General features: G+C 36.0%; 3 protein-coding genes across 4 annotated transcripts in view; all 3 read left to right on the forward strand.

Moving 5' to 3' along the window:
• Positions 1-231: 231 nt before the first annotated feature.
• Positions 232-2,345, forward strand: mrpl42 (mitochondrial ribosomal protein L42). 2 transcript variants are annotated; one of them, XM_051891093.1, is made up of 5 exons: positions 232-517; positions 760-820; positions 1,757-1,841; positions 1,944-2,107; positions 2,199-2,345. In XM_051891093.1, exons 1-5 carry the CDS (start codon positions 448-450, stop codon positions 2,242-2,244), a joined length of 426 nt encoding a protein of 141 aa, XP_051747053.1. In that variant the 5' UTR covers positions 232-447; the 3' UTR covers positions 2,245-2,345. The 2 variants fall into 2 exon arrangements, with proteins under 2 accessions (XP_051747053.1, XP_051747052.1); XM_051891092.1 differs by having other exon boundaries at positions 233-517; positions 757-820.
• Positions 2,346-2,746: 401 nt separating this feature from the next.
• On the forward strand, positions 2,747-8,298 carry ube2nb (ubiquitin-conjugating enzyme E2Nb). The gene is made up of 4 exons (XM_051891091.1): positions 2,747-2,944; positions 5,504-5,750; positions 6,056-6,196; positions 7,540-8,298. Exons 1-4 carry the CDS (start codon positions 2,915-2,917, stop codon positions 7,584-7,586), a joined length of 465 nt encoding a protein of 154 aa, XP_051747051.1. The 5' UTR covers positions 2,747-2,914; the 3' UTR covers positions 7,587-8,298.
• Positions 8,299-12,204: 3,906 nt separating this feature from the next.
• Positions 12,205-19,334, forward strand: part of nudt4b (nudix (nucleoside diphosphate linked moiety X)-type motif 4b) — a 10,300-nt gene continuing 3,170 nt past the window's right edge. Inside the window, exons 1-2 of the mRNA XM_051891090.1 lie at positions 12,205-12,619; positions 19,236-19,334. The exon at positions 19,236-19,334 is cut by the window's right edge and continues 12 nt beyond it. Coding sequence (XP_051747050.1) covers positions 12,524-12,619; positions 19,236-19,334 — 195 coding nt within the window. The 5' untranslated portion in view covers positions 12,205-12,523. The remainder of the gene's footprint in view (positions 12,620-19,235) is intronic.

The following is a 19,334-nucleotide window of genomic DNA, read 5'->3' on the forward strand; positions in this document are numbered from 1 at the left end:
GTATTATGATTATCCATATAAATGCTTCGCTGCCCTTCAGTGGGCTGCAAAGTACCGAAAGACCACATTTTTACTGTTTTAATTGTTAAATAGAGTTCTCACAACGTAACTTATCTGTCTGAACGACCACCAGCGCGGACTGTTTCCTAGCCGGAGGAATATTTGTGTAGCACACTTGATTATTACCGTTAGGAGGCGCTCTAAAGTTCAAATGACTGAAATCCCCGTTGAACTTCATTCAAGTCTCGGGGCATATTTTGAATCGAATTGCAAGACAATTCGGATTATAACCACAAAACTAAGCAAAACACATAAGAAAGAATTAAAACGTGGATTAATGCGGTATCATAGACCGCAAACGTCACAAAACTGTTGTGTTCCGCCCATCTCGGATTCCGTCTTGTCATTAATTTCTCTTCCACCGATTCAGTTCCGTGAGCGGAAAGCATGGCGTCGGGTCACATCAGCAGGCTTGCTAATCTGTTTTACACCAGCAGAAATATAAAACAATTCAGAGGTGAGCTCTCATGCAGAAAACCTATTACATTTTGTTGATAAATAATCTAAAGTTTAACTACTGTTAACGCTGCTAACACAGTCACAGTAAAGGACTGTGCTGTACTGTATAACCTACAACACTGTGACATTTCCAAACCGTATTAATGAGCGATTTTGTGCTATTTTGGCTTGTGTCTGTTTGCATTCAATTCAGAGGTTATAGGAAAATGACAAAAATGTACTGTTTTTCATTCTTAGCAGGAATCTTTCTGTCATCCCACAACAAATCTACAATTAGAGGTCCATCCATTAACGACAACAGGTCAGTGTTTATTATTTAAAGGGTTAGTTCACCAAAAAATGAAAATTCTGTCATTAATTACTCACACTCATGTCGTTCAAAACCCGCAAGACTTTCGTTCATATTCGGAACACAAATGAATATCTTTTTGTTGAAATCTGAGAGATTTCTGTTCCTCCATTGACAGTCTACGCAACTACCACAGGGTTGCCAGGTTTTCACAACAAAACCTGCCCAACTGCTACTCAAAATTAGCCCAAAACTAGCCTAATTGCGTTCCAGGGGGTAAAATCTGCATTTTTGTTGGAGTTCTACTGGTAAAATTGTCATTCCAGGGGCTAAACATCATGTTATTTGTGGTCGCTTCAACCTGCGGACATAAAAACAACCCACGGCAACATTGTTAAAGTAGAAAATCTCGGACATGGCAACACTGAACTACCACTTTCAAGCCTCTCTGCTCTGGCGTCAACATAACATGCATGCGTTGCGGTGTTCTTGTGAACACGCGTTGGAGATTAATATTTTTTGTGCAAACAAAGCACTCGCGTCACTTCATAAAATTAAGGTTAAATCACTGGAGTCACAAGGATTACTTTTATGATGTCTTTACTACCTTTCCGGGGCTTGAAAGTGGTAGTTGCGTAGACTGTCAATGGAGGGAGGGACAGAAATCTCTCAGATTTCATTAAAAATATCTTAATTTGTGTTCTGAAGATGAACGAAAGTCTTACGGGTTTGGAACGACATGAGGGTGAGTAATTAATGACAGAATATTCATTTTTGGGTGAATTAACCCTTTTTAACCTTTGCATTCTTCATAAATGCGCATTTAATTGTTCAACTATGATATATATTATGATGCATTTGCAGTTATTGTACGTCAGGCTTCATCTGTATCAGATAAAGTGTTGCTCATTATGAGGTGTTTACCTAAAAATGTGTCATGTGTTTCAGTAATGTGGAAATCGCAGTGACATCTGATGGAAACACAATAGTGTGTTACCATCCCACAGAAGACGTACCCTATGAGCTCACACAGGTGCGCATTTCTTGTAAACTCGCATAAATCCTCATGCATGTGCTGAAGGAGAGCAGAAACCTTTGTGTAGTTTTGATAGTGATGTTTGTGTGTTTGCTGTAGCCGATTGTCAGACCAGATGCCGTCAGTGATCATGCAGAGACTCATGAGCAGGTGCTGAAAGCCAGACTTGGTAAAGAGGTTTTAAATAATAAAAAGGCCCCGACCATCGAGGAACTGAGCAAGATGTTCTACACCACCAAACACCGCTGGTACCCCGTCGGACAGTGAGTTTGCGTTCTGTGCAATACAAAAACACGGCTCAGATGTAGAAAATGCTGTTGCTGTGCTTATGAACTGGTTTGTTGTCTTTCTCAGGTATCACACCAGACGCCGAAACCGAAATCCACCCAAAGACCGATAGTTCTGGATGGTTTTCCTGTCTTCTCTGATGTTTGTTTAGTATAGGATTGACTCTTTGTACATGCGCTGCTACACATGAAATAAACCCCTGCTTCGGCTGTTGCTGCAGTGTGTTGTGTATTATAATGTATTCATGGTCGATTATATGGTAACTTCTAAAATATAGATTGAATGATTGACTTTAATGCGATTTAATGTTTTAAAGTCGATTACCTCAGACAATTGCATTTGATTACCTTAACATAGTATAAACATAAATTTTTTTTGTAAAGTCAAAATAAATATGAAATAATATAAAACTTAAGAAATGAGATCAATTTATTTATATAGCACATTTCATAAACAATGGTAATTTACAATGCTTTACATAAAACAAACTTTAAAAGAATCATAATAATCAGAACAGATGCACGGGAAATTAACAAAAAGTAAAATGAATGAAGTAAAATCTAAATAATACAGTACAATGATTTTTTTTTGGTGGGTAAAGTAAATATGTATACTTTAATAAACAGTAAAAAACGCGCATTTCCCCAGAAAACTACATTTCCTAGAAAACCCATTGGAGCGGATGATGACGCGTTTACCGGAAGACGTGCGCGCATGCGCTGTCAACCTCAACGCGAGGAGTAGGGAGCGGGCCACGGTGCAAACCGCATTAATAAAACAAGATGGCTGGATTGCCCCGCAGGATTATTAAGGTATGTCTCCCATAATGTTTCTTTTGTGCGTTCCGTTGCGGTATTTGTACGCGCTGCAAAAGCGATGCATTAAGAATAAGGGAAAACGGCACGTGCTGCTGGCCCGAGCTCGCGCTGCAGCAGGGTGGCTCCCGCGCGCACACTGTTTTTAAACATCCACGTTTCATAAAATATGGGGAAAATAGCCTTCATAAAAAGAGCAACTTGGAATAATGTCATCAGATAGTTCAGGTTTGTTAAAGAGCCAGTAATGTAAGCGAATAGCGGTGCTCCTGTCAGCTGAGAGATTCTGGGTGTGTTTAAAGCCGCTGCGTGACACATGAACATGTTAACAGATGCGATGCAGTGGGAAACACTGTAGAAATGTGTGTTAGTGTTGTCTGCAGGTGGGACATTTTGTGCTATATAGAGCAATGAGAGTTTACATGCAATCAGGAAATGAACTGAATTACTCAGAAAGTAAATATATGATTAATTAAGCACATGGAGATTAGTTCATCCATCTTTGTTTTTTTTATACCTTCCTAATTTTGCATTGCCAGAATTTTGATTGTCATCAAGTCTGATCCACACTGACTGCAGCTCATTCTAGCCAAGAACCGCCCACTTACTCTGACTGACGTTTAAAGAGACCAACCACAGTTTTGATGCGCCATTTGAGGGTTTGTTCAGCTTTAACCCTCTGGCAGGCTTGCCAGGTTTTCACAACAAAACCCATCAAATTGCTTCTCAAAACTAGCCCAATTGCATTTCAGGTGGGATACCTTGGTAAAAAATCGTGTTTCAGGGGGTCAAATCCATGTTTTTGGCAGGGTTCCCCTGGTAAAATTCGCATTTCAGGGGCTGAATATCATGTTATTTGAGGTCGCTTCAACCCGCGGACATGAAAAACAACCCACGGCAACATTGTTAAAGTAGCCCAATTCTGCGGAAAAACCGCAGACTTGGCAACACTACCCTCTGGTGCTCTTCAAGTGTTGGTCAAAAATGACAGAATTTTTTTTTTTTTTAATGAAATAAATGTACTATATTTCAGTTCAATAATGTTTTTTATATAATATTTTGTATTTTTAGGGGATTGTGTGGTACTAAATTATATTTACACTGTAGTTATTATCCATTTATTCACTTTTTGAGTATAGACCTGAAACTGAAATTTCCGACTTAAACGGTCATAAATGTTGAATGCTTTAGAGCACAGACTTAATTTTGTTCTCCTTTCAAAGACGACACTTGAAATGAAATGAAAAAAGTTTTAAACAGTTAACTTAAGAAAAGTTACAGAATTTTATGAAAACTGCACAAAAATACTATTTTAAAATTTTATATGAAATATATATATTTTCAAAAACATTTCTTACTCTGAAATGACAAGAAAATCAAAGCCATGAATCTAAACAAGTTGTGTTCAAAATTTGAGCTTTATATCTCAAAAAATGAGCTTTCAGTAAGATTTTGTTTGGGTGCAGTACCAAAAGTTTTCATTAGGTGAAATTCGTCTCCCATTCATTTCCAATGCGCTCATTTTTTACCGCAAGGAGCAGAAGTGTGACTATTTTTTTCAGGACCATTTAACCTTTTCTAATCATGTCCATGATTTTTTGTTTGACAAACTTTATTAGGGTCATTGATGAATAAGGTTTTTAAAAGTGTAAAAAAAAAAGCATAATGGAGATATAATATATATAATTTATTTTGAAGTTTTATTAAGATGTTAACGATGAGATTATGTGGTTTTTATAATCAACTAACACTGCTTTTGCCATTTTTACAAGATGGACAAAATTTGTCACCAAAAAAAGTCATTAGGTTTAACCACAATTTCAGTTTTACCGAATGACACTTTTTTGCAGGTGTCTGAATGATGTCACATCCTGTCACATGATATTGACCGCATGACTTGACCCAAAATGGTCCCTTTATATTGGTTACTCCAAATGACATCAATGAAATTAATTTTCGGACATTCCTTCTCATAACAAAGCAATGACTTCTACACATAATTTTAATACCATTTTGCACTATGTTGATAAATTATTTATTATAAAATCATGCCAGAATAAAAATAAGTACATTTATTACATTTTAAAATATTTTAATCAAAAATGAAACGGCTGTTTTGGCCTTTGGACAGTTAAACCAAATGACCTTTTGACACTTCAAAATCTTTAAAATACCTTTATATGTAGCAAAATGTAATTAAAACCCTTTGGATTCAATAAAAGAGAGCTAGTTGTGCTACCTTACATACTTTGGATGTCATATCTTTGTTTTGTTTTTTATTATTATTAAGGACAAAAATATTGGACAAAAAAATGACTCGTCACGTCATTGACGCAATAACAGTTTTTATCTTAAAATGGTTCATTGTAGCAACCCAGTACTTTCTAAATGAACTTTGTTTTCAAGCAACTGAAACCAATAAAGGTGAAGCTGCTTTATCTGTATTTTTTACATCTATATTTATGCATTTGGCAGCGTCTTGCATTGCATTGCATTTTATCCGTTCATGCATTCCCTGGGAATCGAACCCATGTCCTTGTGTATGTGTCTCTATAGGAGACGCAGCGCTTGATGGCCGAGCCTGTGCCTGGAATCAAAGCAGAGCCTGACGAGGGGAACGCTCGATATTTCCACGTGGTCATCGCTGGTCCGCAGGATTCACCCTTTGAGGGTGGGACATTCAAACTGGAGCTGTTCCTCCCAGAGGAATATCCCATGGCTGCTCCGAAGGTCCGATTCATGACCAAAATCTACCACCCTAATGTGGACAAACTGGGGAGGATCTGTCTGGACATCCTGAAAGGTGTTTCATCTGATGATGTATTTTACATATAGTATGATATAGTGAAAATATGGAGGGAAAAATATCATTATGCAATGATATTATGCAATATTTCACAGCAAAAACACACCTGAAGCAAGCTGAAAGTGGATGTTTGTACAAATGCTAAAAGACTAAAAAAGTGTTAACTATTGATCAGACGACAGAAGGACTGTAGATGATTGTCTGCAGCGTTTTGATCCTGTTGATCAGGCCTCTATGTATCAAATATGACACTGTAGGCTTTATATGGCTAATGTACATTTTCACCTCCTCCTCTCCTGTAGATAAGTGGTCTCCAGCTCTCCAGATCCGTACAGTGCTGCTCTCTATCCAGGCTTTACTAAGCGCTCCGAACCCTGATGATCCACTGGCCAATGATGTAGCTGAACAGTGGAAGAGCAACGAGGCTCAAGCCATTGAAACAGGTCAGATCTGTGGGACTAGCTGGGCTTTTTATTTTGCTAGATAAGTACTATGCTATTTTTTTGTGTGTATTGTTTGGTAGAAAAGTGGATGAATATCACAACTTGTTCAGCTCACATTATAATAATGAATCCTATTTTAGAACCATTCAAGTTTTTTGTCATTCCAATTCTCATTACTGTATTAGTCATATTTTACTGGTAGGTTTTGTGAGATTCACCCAAATAAAGTCAATATGATATTAAATGCTGTTCTTGAGGGTGTTTGAGCTACAGACTTACACATTTAGACAATTAAATGTTCTAATAACGTTTTTTTCGAACGTTCCCGTTAAGTTATGAAAATGTTATTTCTGAATGTGTTCTGACTGTTCAAATCCCGCAGTTTAAAAAAATGTCATGGTTATTCGGACGTTAACGTTCCATTTGATCATTTTGCAAACATTTTGGAACGTTACTTTTAACTTTTCTCGGAACATTCTGAAACAACTAACATTTAAAAAAATGTTACGAATGTCCAATTAAAATGTTGTATAAGTAGCGTTTTTTGTGCTAACTTTTTGTGTATGTGGGTATATATATAATATATATATATATATATTACAATAACTATAAATAATAATAAAGCAATAAGTACACAGCGATTTGTTTTGTTATTTAAAGGCACAATATGTAAGATTTAAATATCCAAAAACCACTAGAACAGTGTTATATATTTTGTTGACTTATGTACTTACATTATCCTAAATGTTTAAATCCAAAGAAATCAGCAATTTTAACCAGGACACGGACCGTGTCCGTGCGTCGCCTATCAATGACGTCATACCTGCGTTACCCTCAATTTCCAGACTAATTTCCATGACTAATATCGATCTATCTTACTGCAGTGTGCAACAAGTGTCTCATAGCAGTCGCCGCGCGAACGCAGAGTAGCATTATAACAACTTCCAACACACAAATCAAATATGATAATCAGCGGTGCGTTGCGCCTCAAACACATGACCGGAAGAAGCGGAAGTGCTCGTCATAATAAAAGCTCCACTGCTCTTGAGCCGTGTGTCGCGCTCGCCTCTCATTAGCAATCGCTCCAGCGGCCTTGTTCCACTCCAAAACCCTGCTTCATACTACAGTAATGTTAATAAATCTTTAATACATTAGCTCATCCATGAGTCCTGTAGGATTCTTTCCACCGGCTGTAGACTTGAAGACAACACCTCCCATGATTCCACGAAATCAAGGCGTCATTAAGCGATGCCTTTGTTTTGAATAAGTGACTTCTAGTGGCGAAAATTACATATTGTGCCTTTAAATGTTATTCAGTGTTGATGTTATTTTCTCTCTTGCAGCCCGAACATGGACCAGGCTTTATGCCGGCAACAACATTGAAGTTTAGAAGAAGGAAAAGGTGTCATCAAGTGAGAGAAGTGGAACAATCTCCTCCTGTCTTCTTTTGCATTTAAAGGACACTTTCTCAGACAAATTAAAACAGCAAACGAAAAAAATTCCGATTCAAAAGCATCTACTGCAGCCGTTTGGGTGAGTGTGGGGTGTGTTCCTGGTTCAGCTCAGAGATAATGTTCGCTCCACTATATGATCTCTCTGCTTCTGGGTTCGGCCAGGAAATGATGTGTGGTGACGGCCTGGGCCTTCCCAGCTTCCCTTGCGTGGTCACTACACTGGACCCTGTCAGAATGGGTAATACAGTGTCTATTAGAGTGGATTTCACTGGATCCAGGCCCTACACCCAGGTGGATGGTTCATTTTTGTTAGTTAATTTTTATGTTATGGGGCGTAGAGGGGCTGTTAACATGGGTTGCATATATGCTGCTTCTTGGTCAGGGACAAAATGATGTGAATTTTTTTTTTTTTTTTTTACCTTTTTCTTCCTGTGAAACTCTTGAGTTCATTAAAAGCATGTGGTGAACCCGTCTAAATCATGGCCTATCTGACAGAACCTGCTCTGACGCTGTTGTATTCCAAACGAAACTCGTGTGAGTGTGCGTGTAAAGGTTTGTGTTTAGGCTGGAGAGGAATATGTATGACTTGTCTGGGAAAATTAAATCTGTAAATGTTCAGTTTTAGTAAAAATATTTTTTGTTATGTTATTTGGTTTGTTCTCTTTATTAAGTTTTTTTTTTTTTTTTTTTAGTTTTTTTGCAGGTTTGAATCTGATTGTTATTTGAAGCTTGTTTCCCCCACATAATTATAAAGATAAAAGTAATTGTGACTTTTTGTCCCACAATTCTGTATATATCTTGCAATTCTGACTTTTTTTCTTGCAATTGTGAATTTATAACTCACAATTCTGACTTTTTGTCACAAATCCTAGTTTAGACAGTCTGAATTGTGAGATATAAACTCACAATTGCAAGAAAAAAAGTCAGAATTGCAAGATATAAACGTGAAATTGTGAGGAAAAAAATCAGAATTGTAAGTCATAAAATAAATAAAAAGGTAATTGCAACTTTATATTGGAATTTGGTCTTTCTAACTTGAAATTGTGGGTTTAATTGTGTCAGAATGTGAGAAAAAAAAATTCAGATTTTATAATTCACAATTCTTAATTTTTCTTGCAATTGCAAGTTTATATCTCGCGATTCTGACTTTTTTCCGCAATTGTGACTGTAACTTGCTATTCTGACTATTTTCTTGAAATTGCGAGTTTATATCTTGTGATTTTTGCCTTTTCTCGCAATTGCGAGTTTATAACTCGCGATTCTGACTTTTTTCTCACTATTGCGAGTTTATAACTTGTGATTTTGCCTTTTTTTTTTTTTATAACTCGCGATTCTGACTTATTTTTTCATAATTGCGAGTTTATAATTCTCGATTCTGACATTTTTCTCGCAATTGCACATTTATAACTCACAATTCTGACCTTTTTTCTCCAAATTTTGAGATATAAACTCAATTGAGAGTTATAAAGACCAAATTCCTGCATATAAAGTCGCAATTACCTTTTTAATTTTTTTATTATTTCTTGGTGAAAACAAGCTTCCATAGAATGTATCCTGAAAAAAACAGTTAATGTCAAAATTTCACATCATGAATGGCATGCATACAAACACTGCATGTGTTTAGTTTCAACAACTGCCCTGCCTTTCAAGTGTGTTAATGTGAAAGTTCACTTCTGCAAATAAAACAGAAAATAATTGATCTGGTTTTGAGACCGGCACCATTAAACCATGTTTCTAATCAATGCAGTATATTTTCAATATTTGTGAGAGAATTTACAGTATTTGTCAATAATGAGATGGCATCTAAAATTGAGATTCCTGAGAAATAATTCAATACTTTTAGATGGTCCAGCACATGGAAGTTTAGAGCAAAAAAAAAAAAAAAAGTTTACGTGATGTGTCTGTTCAGATGCTTAACTCTATAAAATTATAGGCTATATATTTTGTTTCATACAAACTACATTTCCCCCAGTAAACATGAATCCTTTAAAGCTTTAAAATAAAAGTTCTTCAATACATCTATATAAAGAAATTTCTGTCTGGTAATGACATTTTACATGCTAAAATGAGATTTAAATCCCATATTTCCAGTGTTGTCTCAGACTTCTGGAGCCGCAGTGACCTCTGGATTTATGGATCAAGTTCTCTGAGACCTGCAGGATGGCAGCTCTGTCATATCTCTTATCTCTCTTCTCTTCCACACGACTTGGTTCTTCAACCAAACGACAGGTTATATAACTGTCTCAGTGGTGCAGAGCTGCTGTGGCTGCAGTTGAAGTTATTTCTGCACTTGCGACGGCACATTTCTCCGTCCTGTATGTTTGTGTCTGTCTGCAGGCCTTTTATAGGATTGGGACATGGAGAGCAATCAAAACAGCTTCTTGTTTCTGTCTTCTCATATCTAATGATCCGTTTGTTATGTCTGCAGTGTCTCAATAGCTACCATTACAGGTTTCTAAAGACCTTGACTGTTTGAATATGGTCACAAATAGAACTGATTACTATTTACTATTTAGTCTGTTTGAGCGCTGACAGATGAGTGTTTCTGACCAGTAAACCTGCATATACATATGCATACAAATGAGAGAGACAGTAACTCTCATGAAGCTTGTTATGCAGTAAATGTGAATGAAAAGTCACGTTCAGTGAGTGTGTGGCAGATGTTGCTCCGATCAGATCCATGTAATCTCATTAAGGCCATGAACAGATTCACGCTTCTCTGATCTGTCTCAGAATCTGTTGTGCTGAAAGCCCATGGCAAACGTTTATTTCCATTATGCTCTTGTCTTATTTACGTGCTTAATGAGTTTGGCCCATGTTGAGTTTGAGGTTCTAGTCTACGTCATCATGGTTCATGACACAAGTTAGTTACTCACTAACCAGATGTCTGTAATTCACTCATTAAAGAAATGACGACTGCAGGCATGTGTGGTTCTTCTGTCTGTCTTAGGTTAGTTACTAAATCTTCCTCGTCAAGAATGATGTATTCACTTGAATTTTATTGATGTATTAAGATTATAATGGATTTATGTTCTAAAAACATTGTGGAAACAGTGATTTGCAATATTTCTAAAGCGTTACAATGTCCAGTTAAATTGTTAGGGTTGCGATGACGTATTTACAACATTCTCCTAACCTTATTTTTACTCACAATATAACATTCTTTGAACGTTTATTTGTAATATTCCTAAAATGTTAACGCTAATATTCGTCAAGTACAACATCATAAGAACGTTACGAATATGTTGTGCTCAGAACACTTTCTCAACGTTATTAAAATATTCATCAAGTAAAAATAACATAAAGACATTCAAAGAACAACATAAGATAATAATCAAATATTTATAATGTTATAAGTACATGCAGTCCGTAACTTTTGGCGCTCTAGCGGTTAATAAACAGAACTGCATGCGTTTTGCGGAAGAACATCGTAGCCGGAGCTACTTCTCGCTGACAAGTCACGCAGGTACTGTGCTACTCTGCAGAGGTGCCGACCCGAACCAGTCTAAAATAGTCCGAATATAAACACTTATTATAGGTGTACCGTAGTGATTCAGGATAAGACAAAAATACTGTTTGGAAAATGGATTCATGATGCACTCGCTCATTATATAATTTTTGTAAATTTTGAACACAAAGTAGTTACGGACATTAGTGAAAGTTGTGGGAAGGTTCCCTCTTAGCTAGTTGTCACAGGTCTATATCTCAACTTGGTTTTGAGTCAAATGTCCGATTACAAATGATTTAAAGATTAAGCCCACCTTGAAAAATACTCTGTAAAAATAATGATTGTTTATCATTGAATAAGGTGCCTATAGTTCCACACAAATCTGACAATTCTCTCCCAAACTCTTTCTTTATCATCATTTGCACTTTGATTAGCCTACAATGTTGTCGAATTCTTTTCTTGTCAAAGTTAAACAATGTCATCATTCATAATTTAATCAGATCGGTATCTTTATGTCAAAGTCCAATGCTCCAGATGCTCACTAACCGCACTACATTAGAGAAAAGTTTACAAAAAACATGGTATTACACCTCTTTTTATTGCTGTATATTCAACTGGTTGGGAATGGTGCACAGTATTAATTTAATATTAGTTAATTTCTGCATTCATTTATTTTTATTATTCGTAAGATCTACATATTTTGTCGAAAAACACGTGACTATATAAATTGATTTGTTTGTGGTCAACAGATAGGCCTATCTATGCTCAAATTACGTGTTTCGTCTAAACAACAATTCTTAAATTAACAGTAAAAGAGCAGTCATATATATATATCTGCGAGATATGTGTGACAGGAGGCCACGCAGTAATGCGGTAACGGACAAGTGTGAGCGAGCGCAGTTCACGGACCCGCCTGACGGAGGTCTCGAGCGCTGCGGCCGCGTTACAAATCCTACTACGCCGAAGGTGTCGCTCATGTATATTAATTAGTTTGTGATGACGATGCGGCGTTGCCTTCCAATGGTGAAAGCTGATGATTAATATATGCTGACGTTGCCTGGTAACCTTCCAATGCTAAAGGTTTAACTTATGAATATTAAGAACCAAGCCGTCAACATACTAACGTTAATAATTTCGCACCCGGCCCACCACACACGTATATATACCGGGGGAAGACGAGGTATTTTGACCTGGGAATGGGTAGCGGAATGCAGAGTTGACGTTAAATAATCGAATTTACCGGACTAAACGCGGAGGAATGCGTTAAATAGGATTTTAAACTAACGCAAACCCGTAGGCTCGGTCCAGCCCGGTACTGGTCCGTCTTTCTGACCGTCGGTGGTGACTCACGGAGCTCGGGCCGTTCAGGGAGCATTGCTGACCGGCGGTCGGATATATTAACCGAAGGACCGACAGGATTTCAGCATGAAGTTTAAACCGAACCAGACTCGAACGTACGACCGGGAAGGATTCAAGCGGCGGGCGGCGTGTCTGTGCTTCAAGAACGAACGGGAGGATGAGGTACGGAGATATTATCTAAACCAGACATGATGCTCTGATGAGAAATCACTGTATCGAGCCCTTCACCTGAGCCCCAGTCAGAATATATGTCAACAAACAGATATTTGAAGAATATATATGTATATACTGTGTATATATAAGAGCTATAAATCAGGTGTCATGTGATGTCATTTGGTTTTCAATCTTTTAGATGCCAAAGAAGGACCCCCAAATATAAACAACCTGGTGAACCCCAACCTAAAATTTAAAAGGCATCCATCTTTTATAAACACTGAAAAATTAATATTAAAAATCTAAGTTACATATTTTTTTTCTACTCATTATGGTTATGTACTGTTAAATACATTATTTATTTGTTTGTTTATTTATTTAATTTTAATCTAATTTTTATTTGTGTTAATAAAAAAAAAGCATACATTCATTTTAATCTAATATAATAGATTATTAACTATTTATTTATTAGTTTATTTTATTTACTATGTTATTTTAATCGTATTATTTACATTTTTAAACTGATATAGATGCATAGATTGATATATTTCATTTTGATTTTATTATTCCAACTTGGAAAATCGCACACAAACAAATATTGTACTATCCTGACACTACGCAGTACTGTTTACATTTAGAAGTGATCTGAAATCAGTTTATCACTGTCAAGTGTTCTTAGAAAGTGAAGTTTTTGCAGCATGCATGTTTGTGACTGTTCAGATCACTGCGCAGCGTAATCTAGAGCACATCTGTTCATTTAATTCTCATCTAGGGCTGTAATCGTTGTCACACAACGCTGTACAGGGCAAAATCCCATTGATCCTCATTAGTCAAGTAAACCTGTTTCAACTGCATTATAACCCATTAGAAAACTGTATTAAACCTTTTGTTTCCATCCATCCATACCCACCCACCCATCCATCGCACACATGTCAGCTTCGCTCCGGCCGTCCCTATGACTTGTCCTGTTACCCATGACTTAAAGGCACTTTAGACTGTCGGTCACCAGGCTTCCGTAGTGCAGTTATGCAATAAAAGCACGTCAGACTGCAGCTCTCTGAAACTCCCCCTGTTTCTGCATGTATACAGCTGCACCAGGTTACTCTACTTCCAAGAAAGGAGATTTAAAACAGTACATTTATGTCACATCAGATTATTTTCGAATTTGCTGCAGGTTTGTTGATGAGTATCTCTATATCAGCCATGGATAAAGGCATTGCTGCTTTTTATGAGGGCAACACTGAAAAAAAATGTTTTTAGGATTTACTTTGAAACACTTAAAGGACTTAAAGGATTAGTTCACTCTAGAATTAAAATTTCCTGATAATTTACTCACCCCCATGTCATCCAAGATGTTCATGTCTTTCTTTCTTCAGTCGAAAAGAAATGAAGGAAAACATTCCAGGATTTTTCTCCATATAGTGGACTTCACTGGGGTTCAACGGGTTGAAGGTCCAAATGTCAGTTTCAGTGCAGCTTCAAAGAGCTCTACACGATCCCAGACGAGGAATAAGAGTCTTATCTAGAGAAACCATCGGCCATTTTCTAAAAAAAAATAAAATTTATATACTTTTTAACCACAAATGCTCGTCTTGCACTGCTCTGCGATGCGGCATGCATTACGTAATCATGTTGGAAAGGTCATGCGTGACGTAGGCAGAGGTACCGAGCAAGTGTTTACAAAGCAAACGTTCAAAGACTAAGTCAAACGACCTTTACAAAAAAAGGTAAAACAACGATGTCTGACGATTTTTAAGTTGGAAGAGAAAATTAGTTTTTCTACCCTCCTACATCATGCGTGACTTTTCCAATGTGATTACGTAATGCGTGGCACATCGCAGAGCAGTGCAAGATGAGCATTTGTGGTTAAAAAGTATATAAATTTTAACTTTTTTTAGAAAATGGCAGATGGTTTCTCTAGATAAGACTCTTATTTCTCGTCTGGGATCATGTAGAGCTCTTTGAAGCTGCACTGAAACTGACATTTGGACCTTCAACCCGTTGAACCCCAGTGAAGTCCAACATATGGAGAAAAATCCTGGAATGTTTTCCTTTTCGACTGAAGAAAGAAAGACAGGAACATCTTGGATGACGTGGAGGAGAGTAAATTATCAGGAAATTTTAATTCTGAAGTGAACTAATCCTTTAAAAATGAAATTTTGAAGTAGAAAGACTAAAATAGTACATACTCTAATAATCTTTATTTACAACTTTGAAAAATCAATTTGTACAGTGCAGTTTTTGTGTTTAATGTGTGATTCATATAGTAAAACATGAATACAGGCAATAAAAGGTTTTAATTATCTTGTAGGCGACCAGTAAAGCCTTGAGTGCATCTTGTAAATAATTAATCACACCATAAACCTGCAGATATACGAGTGTTAGTTTTGTGTCAGAGGTTTCTGCTTTTCCGATGATCTTTCGCTTCCTTGTATCCAAGTAACCGAACAGAAGAATCTGAGTTGTTTGAGCTGTTGTGTGTGTAAATCTGTGGTTGCTGCATATCCGCTCTGTAGTTTTACTCATCACGGCTCATGCTCGCTGATCTCAGACCAGCTCCACAAACATTCCCGGCAACGCGTGCCAACTACAGACCGATCCGCAGTCAGTGCATGTCTGTGTAAGCGAGGGGAACTCATTTGAAATGGCTGCCCTTTGTGTCGGAGTGAAAGAGGGTGAGTAGAGGGCAGAGGATCAGCAAACGCATGAGTCAAAATCCCTCCCTTTCAGCGCTCTTCATACACTCAGTCTCTCGCCACAGCGGCGATCGGCAACTGCAAGACCTGTGAGTGTGTAGTAGATTTTAAACAGTGATTTGTCTCATCCAAAGTCTTCCATTTGTCCCAGAATGCATGCCTGTAATGCTACAGGTGTCTAAAGCAGGACAAATGTCACTCCATTTAGCATCATGTGCATGTGTTTATGATTAAATACAGACCTGTTTTCCTCTGTTACTGTAAACATACAGCAGATTTCGAATAACTCTGCTACTGCTAAAATAGTCACATCCATACTTTACACACTCAAGAATTATTTCAACCATACACAGATGTAGTCACCTGACTTTTTATTAAGTGATGATGCTTTTTGTCTGGGTCTATTTCAGGGTTATTAGAGTCGACTAAACTAAAACTAAAACCATAAGAAACACTTTCATTACGTAAAATATTTTTTTTTTTTTTTTTTTTTTAGTTTTTCAGCTAGTTGCAAAGGACACATTTCTCATTTTAATTTAGTTTAACATGATGCACTAAAATAATTAAAACTAAAATAAAAATTGATAAAAAACTATATATAGACATAATTTTAATAAACAAACAAAAAAAAACTACAAAAAAAACCCCCAACAAAATTACTAAAACTTTAACTAAAATCACAATGAAAATGGAAAAAAAATAAAAACTGATTCAAATAAAAAATAGTATCTAAATGATATTAAATTAACACTGGTCTATCTGTGAGTTGTTACTTTACCTTTATGTACTAAAATAACTAAAAATAAAACTCAAATAAAAATTAATAAAAACTATATAGACATTAAAAAACTACAAAACACCCAACTAAATGACTAAAACTTTAACTAAAATATTACACTTAAAAATCGGAAATATATACAAAAACTGATTCAAAATATTAATAAAAAGTCTAATACTATACTAAAATAACTCTGGTATATGTGTGAGTGGTTTAAAATAACTTTAACTTGATGTACTAAAATAGCTAAAAATAAAACCGAAATAAATGAATAAAAACTATATAGACATTAAAAAAACTACAAAATACCCAACAAAATGACTAAAACTTTAACTAAAATTACAATGGGAAATATAAAAATAAAAACTGATTAATATATTAATAAAAAAACTCTAATAGTATCACAATGATCCTAAAATAACACTGGTCTATTTGTGGTGCGGTCTGGTCGATAAGGCTGGTAACTGGTTAGTTTCAGAGAAATCCACAGACAAAATCAGATTCCCATCATTGTGTCCTTAAACGGGACTCTTAACCCCAGGTTGCTCCAGGGTGTTTGTCCTTGTAATAAGGTCATGGCGCTCGGCTGCGGTGATGTTGGGTGAAAGTCTGACAGCGGCTGTGATCTCCACCGATCTCCACTGGTCGTGTGGTCAGAAAATACGATTATGAAAGACGATAGTTCTGCTGCAGTGATTTTACATGCAAAAATCAGTTGTGTGAATAAATCATATCTGTTATGTTTATGCATTAAACTCTAAATCAATATGACATAGCTGGAAATAAGTGGCTGTGATTCAATTAGACACCTGATGATTCATGTTTCGCACCCACTTTGTTTTGATTACAAACGTCCTTGATGCGTCATTGAGAACCTGAAATGACATTCACAATCCATTTTACTACAGTAATGTGACTTATTTCTGACAAAAAAAATGGATTTTGTCCATCAGGAATTGATGGATCATAAAAAGTTGTCATGGAGCCTTTTCACACACTGTGATGATGCATTTCCACATTTAACATCATAAAATATTTATATTTTATTTTTAAATAAAACCCATGTACATTTGTACACTTTGTTTTATATTACCTTGGCAGTAAATCACAAAAAACTAGTTAACGCTGCTGCGTGAGGGATTGATGGATAATTTGACGTCTTTCTCTCTTCATACCAACATAATCAATGTCTGTATTTATTTATGCATTATATACCAGCTGTGTAGATTAGCTTGTTTATTTATTTGGTAAACCACCATGCTATAATTATCGCCCATGTAAAAGCAATTATACTGCAACAATGCCTGGCTCACTGCACATTATCCTTGTTTTATTTTTGTTATTTTGGGGTCGAATGTGATATAGACATGTTTTCAGCAGGGTGGAATTATGGGACTGTAAATTACAGGTTGTGGTTGAGTTATTCTCAAACCTGTTTGTACAAGAGGTTTCATTGTCGTCCATTTTTCCTAAACTGTACTTCATCACAGAGTGACAGGAACACACAGGTCGTGGTTGTTTTGTTGACTGAGTGGTTGAGAATCCGCTCTTTTGTACCTTAAGCTGATGGTCATGTGTGACTGACCCTGGGAAACCAGAACTGGACTAACATGTTTCAAGAAAACAGTTGTGTTTTAGATGAACTGGAACAGAAGAGCACTGAACACAAGCTGAAATCAAAGCTTTCCTTTGTCGTTTCTGTGACACAAACTCAAGCCGTGTGCGGCACACCGTAAAAATAACCTCCGTCTGGCCCAGAACATGCCAGGTGACAACAAGTGTCATGAACTTGTCAGACGCACGTGATGTCACTGTGCCACCACCATCAATCCCACAATCCTCTTAGTGCAGGAGAAACCTGAGGGACTATCAGTAGCTGGAGGATAAGCCAATCAGAGAGCAGGATGTAGCATCACAATTGCAGTTCTGCTGCATCCATCTGTCAAAAGTCACTCACACAGGGTTATTATTGTTAACTAAAACTATTAAAACGTTTTTGTTGAGACCCATTATTAATTATTTTAATAATACAGCAATAATTAAACCCCCACCCCCACTTAAAAAAATTATTATAATAATTAGGAATACACCGATATGAAAATTTTGGCCGATACGATAACCGATTATTCATTATATTTGAAAGCCGATAACCGATATATTGGCCGATAAATCTAAATCAAAATGTTAATATAATTTTTGAGAGTCTGATTACAGAAACAAAAGTCTCACCATTAAAAGCCATGTCCCAAACACACAATTATAATGTTCTCATTATAATATTATGGACACATTTCTTAAATACATCAGAAACTAAAACTGAAATTAAAATTAATAAAAGCTATATAGACATATTTTTAACAAAAAAATGACAAAAATAACCAACAAAATTACTAAAACTTTAACTGAAATTACAATAAAAATGGAAATAACAACTGATTAATTTACGATAACATTAAACAATTTAATGATAACATTAAAATTAACATATATCGGTCGATATATCATGCATCCCTAATAATAATAAATGTTATTTTTTCTACATCATTATTTGTGTTAAAAATTTAACATGTTAATGTATAGGTTATAATATTATTGTACATAATATCTGCAAATAAAAAGTGTACTTTTGTTAGAATTGTGTGCCAATTTGGAAAACTTAATAAAGAGAATGTTAAAAAAAAATACAAAACATTTATATTAATTAAAATAAAGCTGAAATTAAATATGAAAAACTAAATGAAATTAAGATTAAGTTGAAGCACTACAGTTACTAACTGGAAATATTTGAAAACTAAAACTGAAATAAAAATAAATTAAATGGAAATAGTAATATTTAAAAGAAGAAAAACTAATAAAATTGACAAACACAAACAATTAAAACTAAAATGAAAAATGAAAATATAAAAATAAAACGTAATTCAAAGTGTTAATAAAAATTATAAATAATACTAAAATAACAGTGATGTTGATTTTCAACACTCCTATTAATAAATAATGATAAAACAATTCTTGGCCAAATTGTGCAGCCCTACAAACAATCACAGCAAACCTGGATTTTTTTTTTAAAATCGCATTTTAAATTCCACTCGCAATTTTTATCAGAAAAATCACACTTTAATTTTTTGAACTTGTTCTGTGCTGTTTTCCATAGGTGCTGTTGGTCAGCAGCAGTCGAAACCCGGATCAGTGGATTGTTCCTGGCGGAGGAATGGAGCCAGAGGAGGAGCCCTGTGGAGCTGCGGTTCGGGAG

Source organism: Ctenopharyngodon idella, chromosome 4, assembly GCF_019924925.1.
Source record: "Ctenopharyngodon idella isolate HZGC_01 chromosome 4, HZGC01, whole genome shotgun sequence".
In the NCBI taxonomy this organism is placed as follows: Eukaryota; Metazoa; Chordata; class Actinopteri; order Cypriniformes; family Xenocyprididae; genus Ctenopharyngodon; species Ctenopharyngodon idella.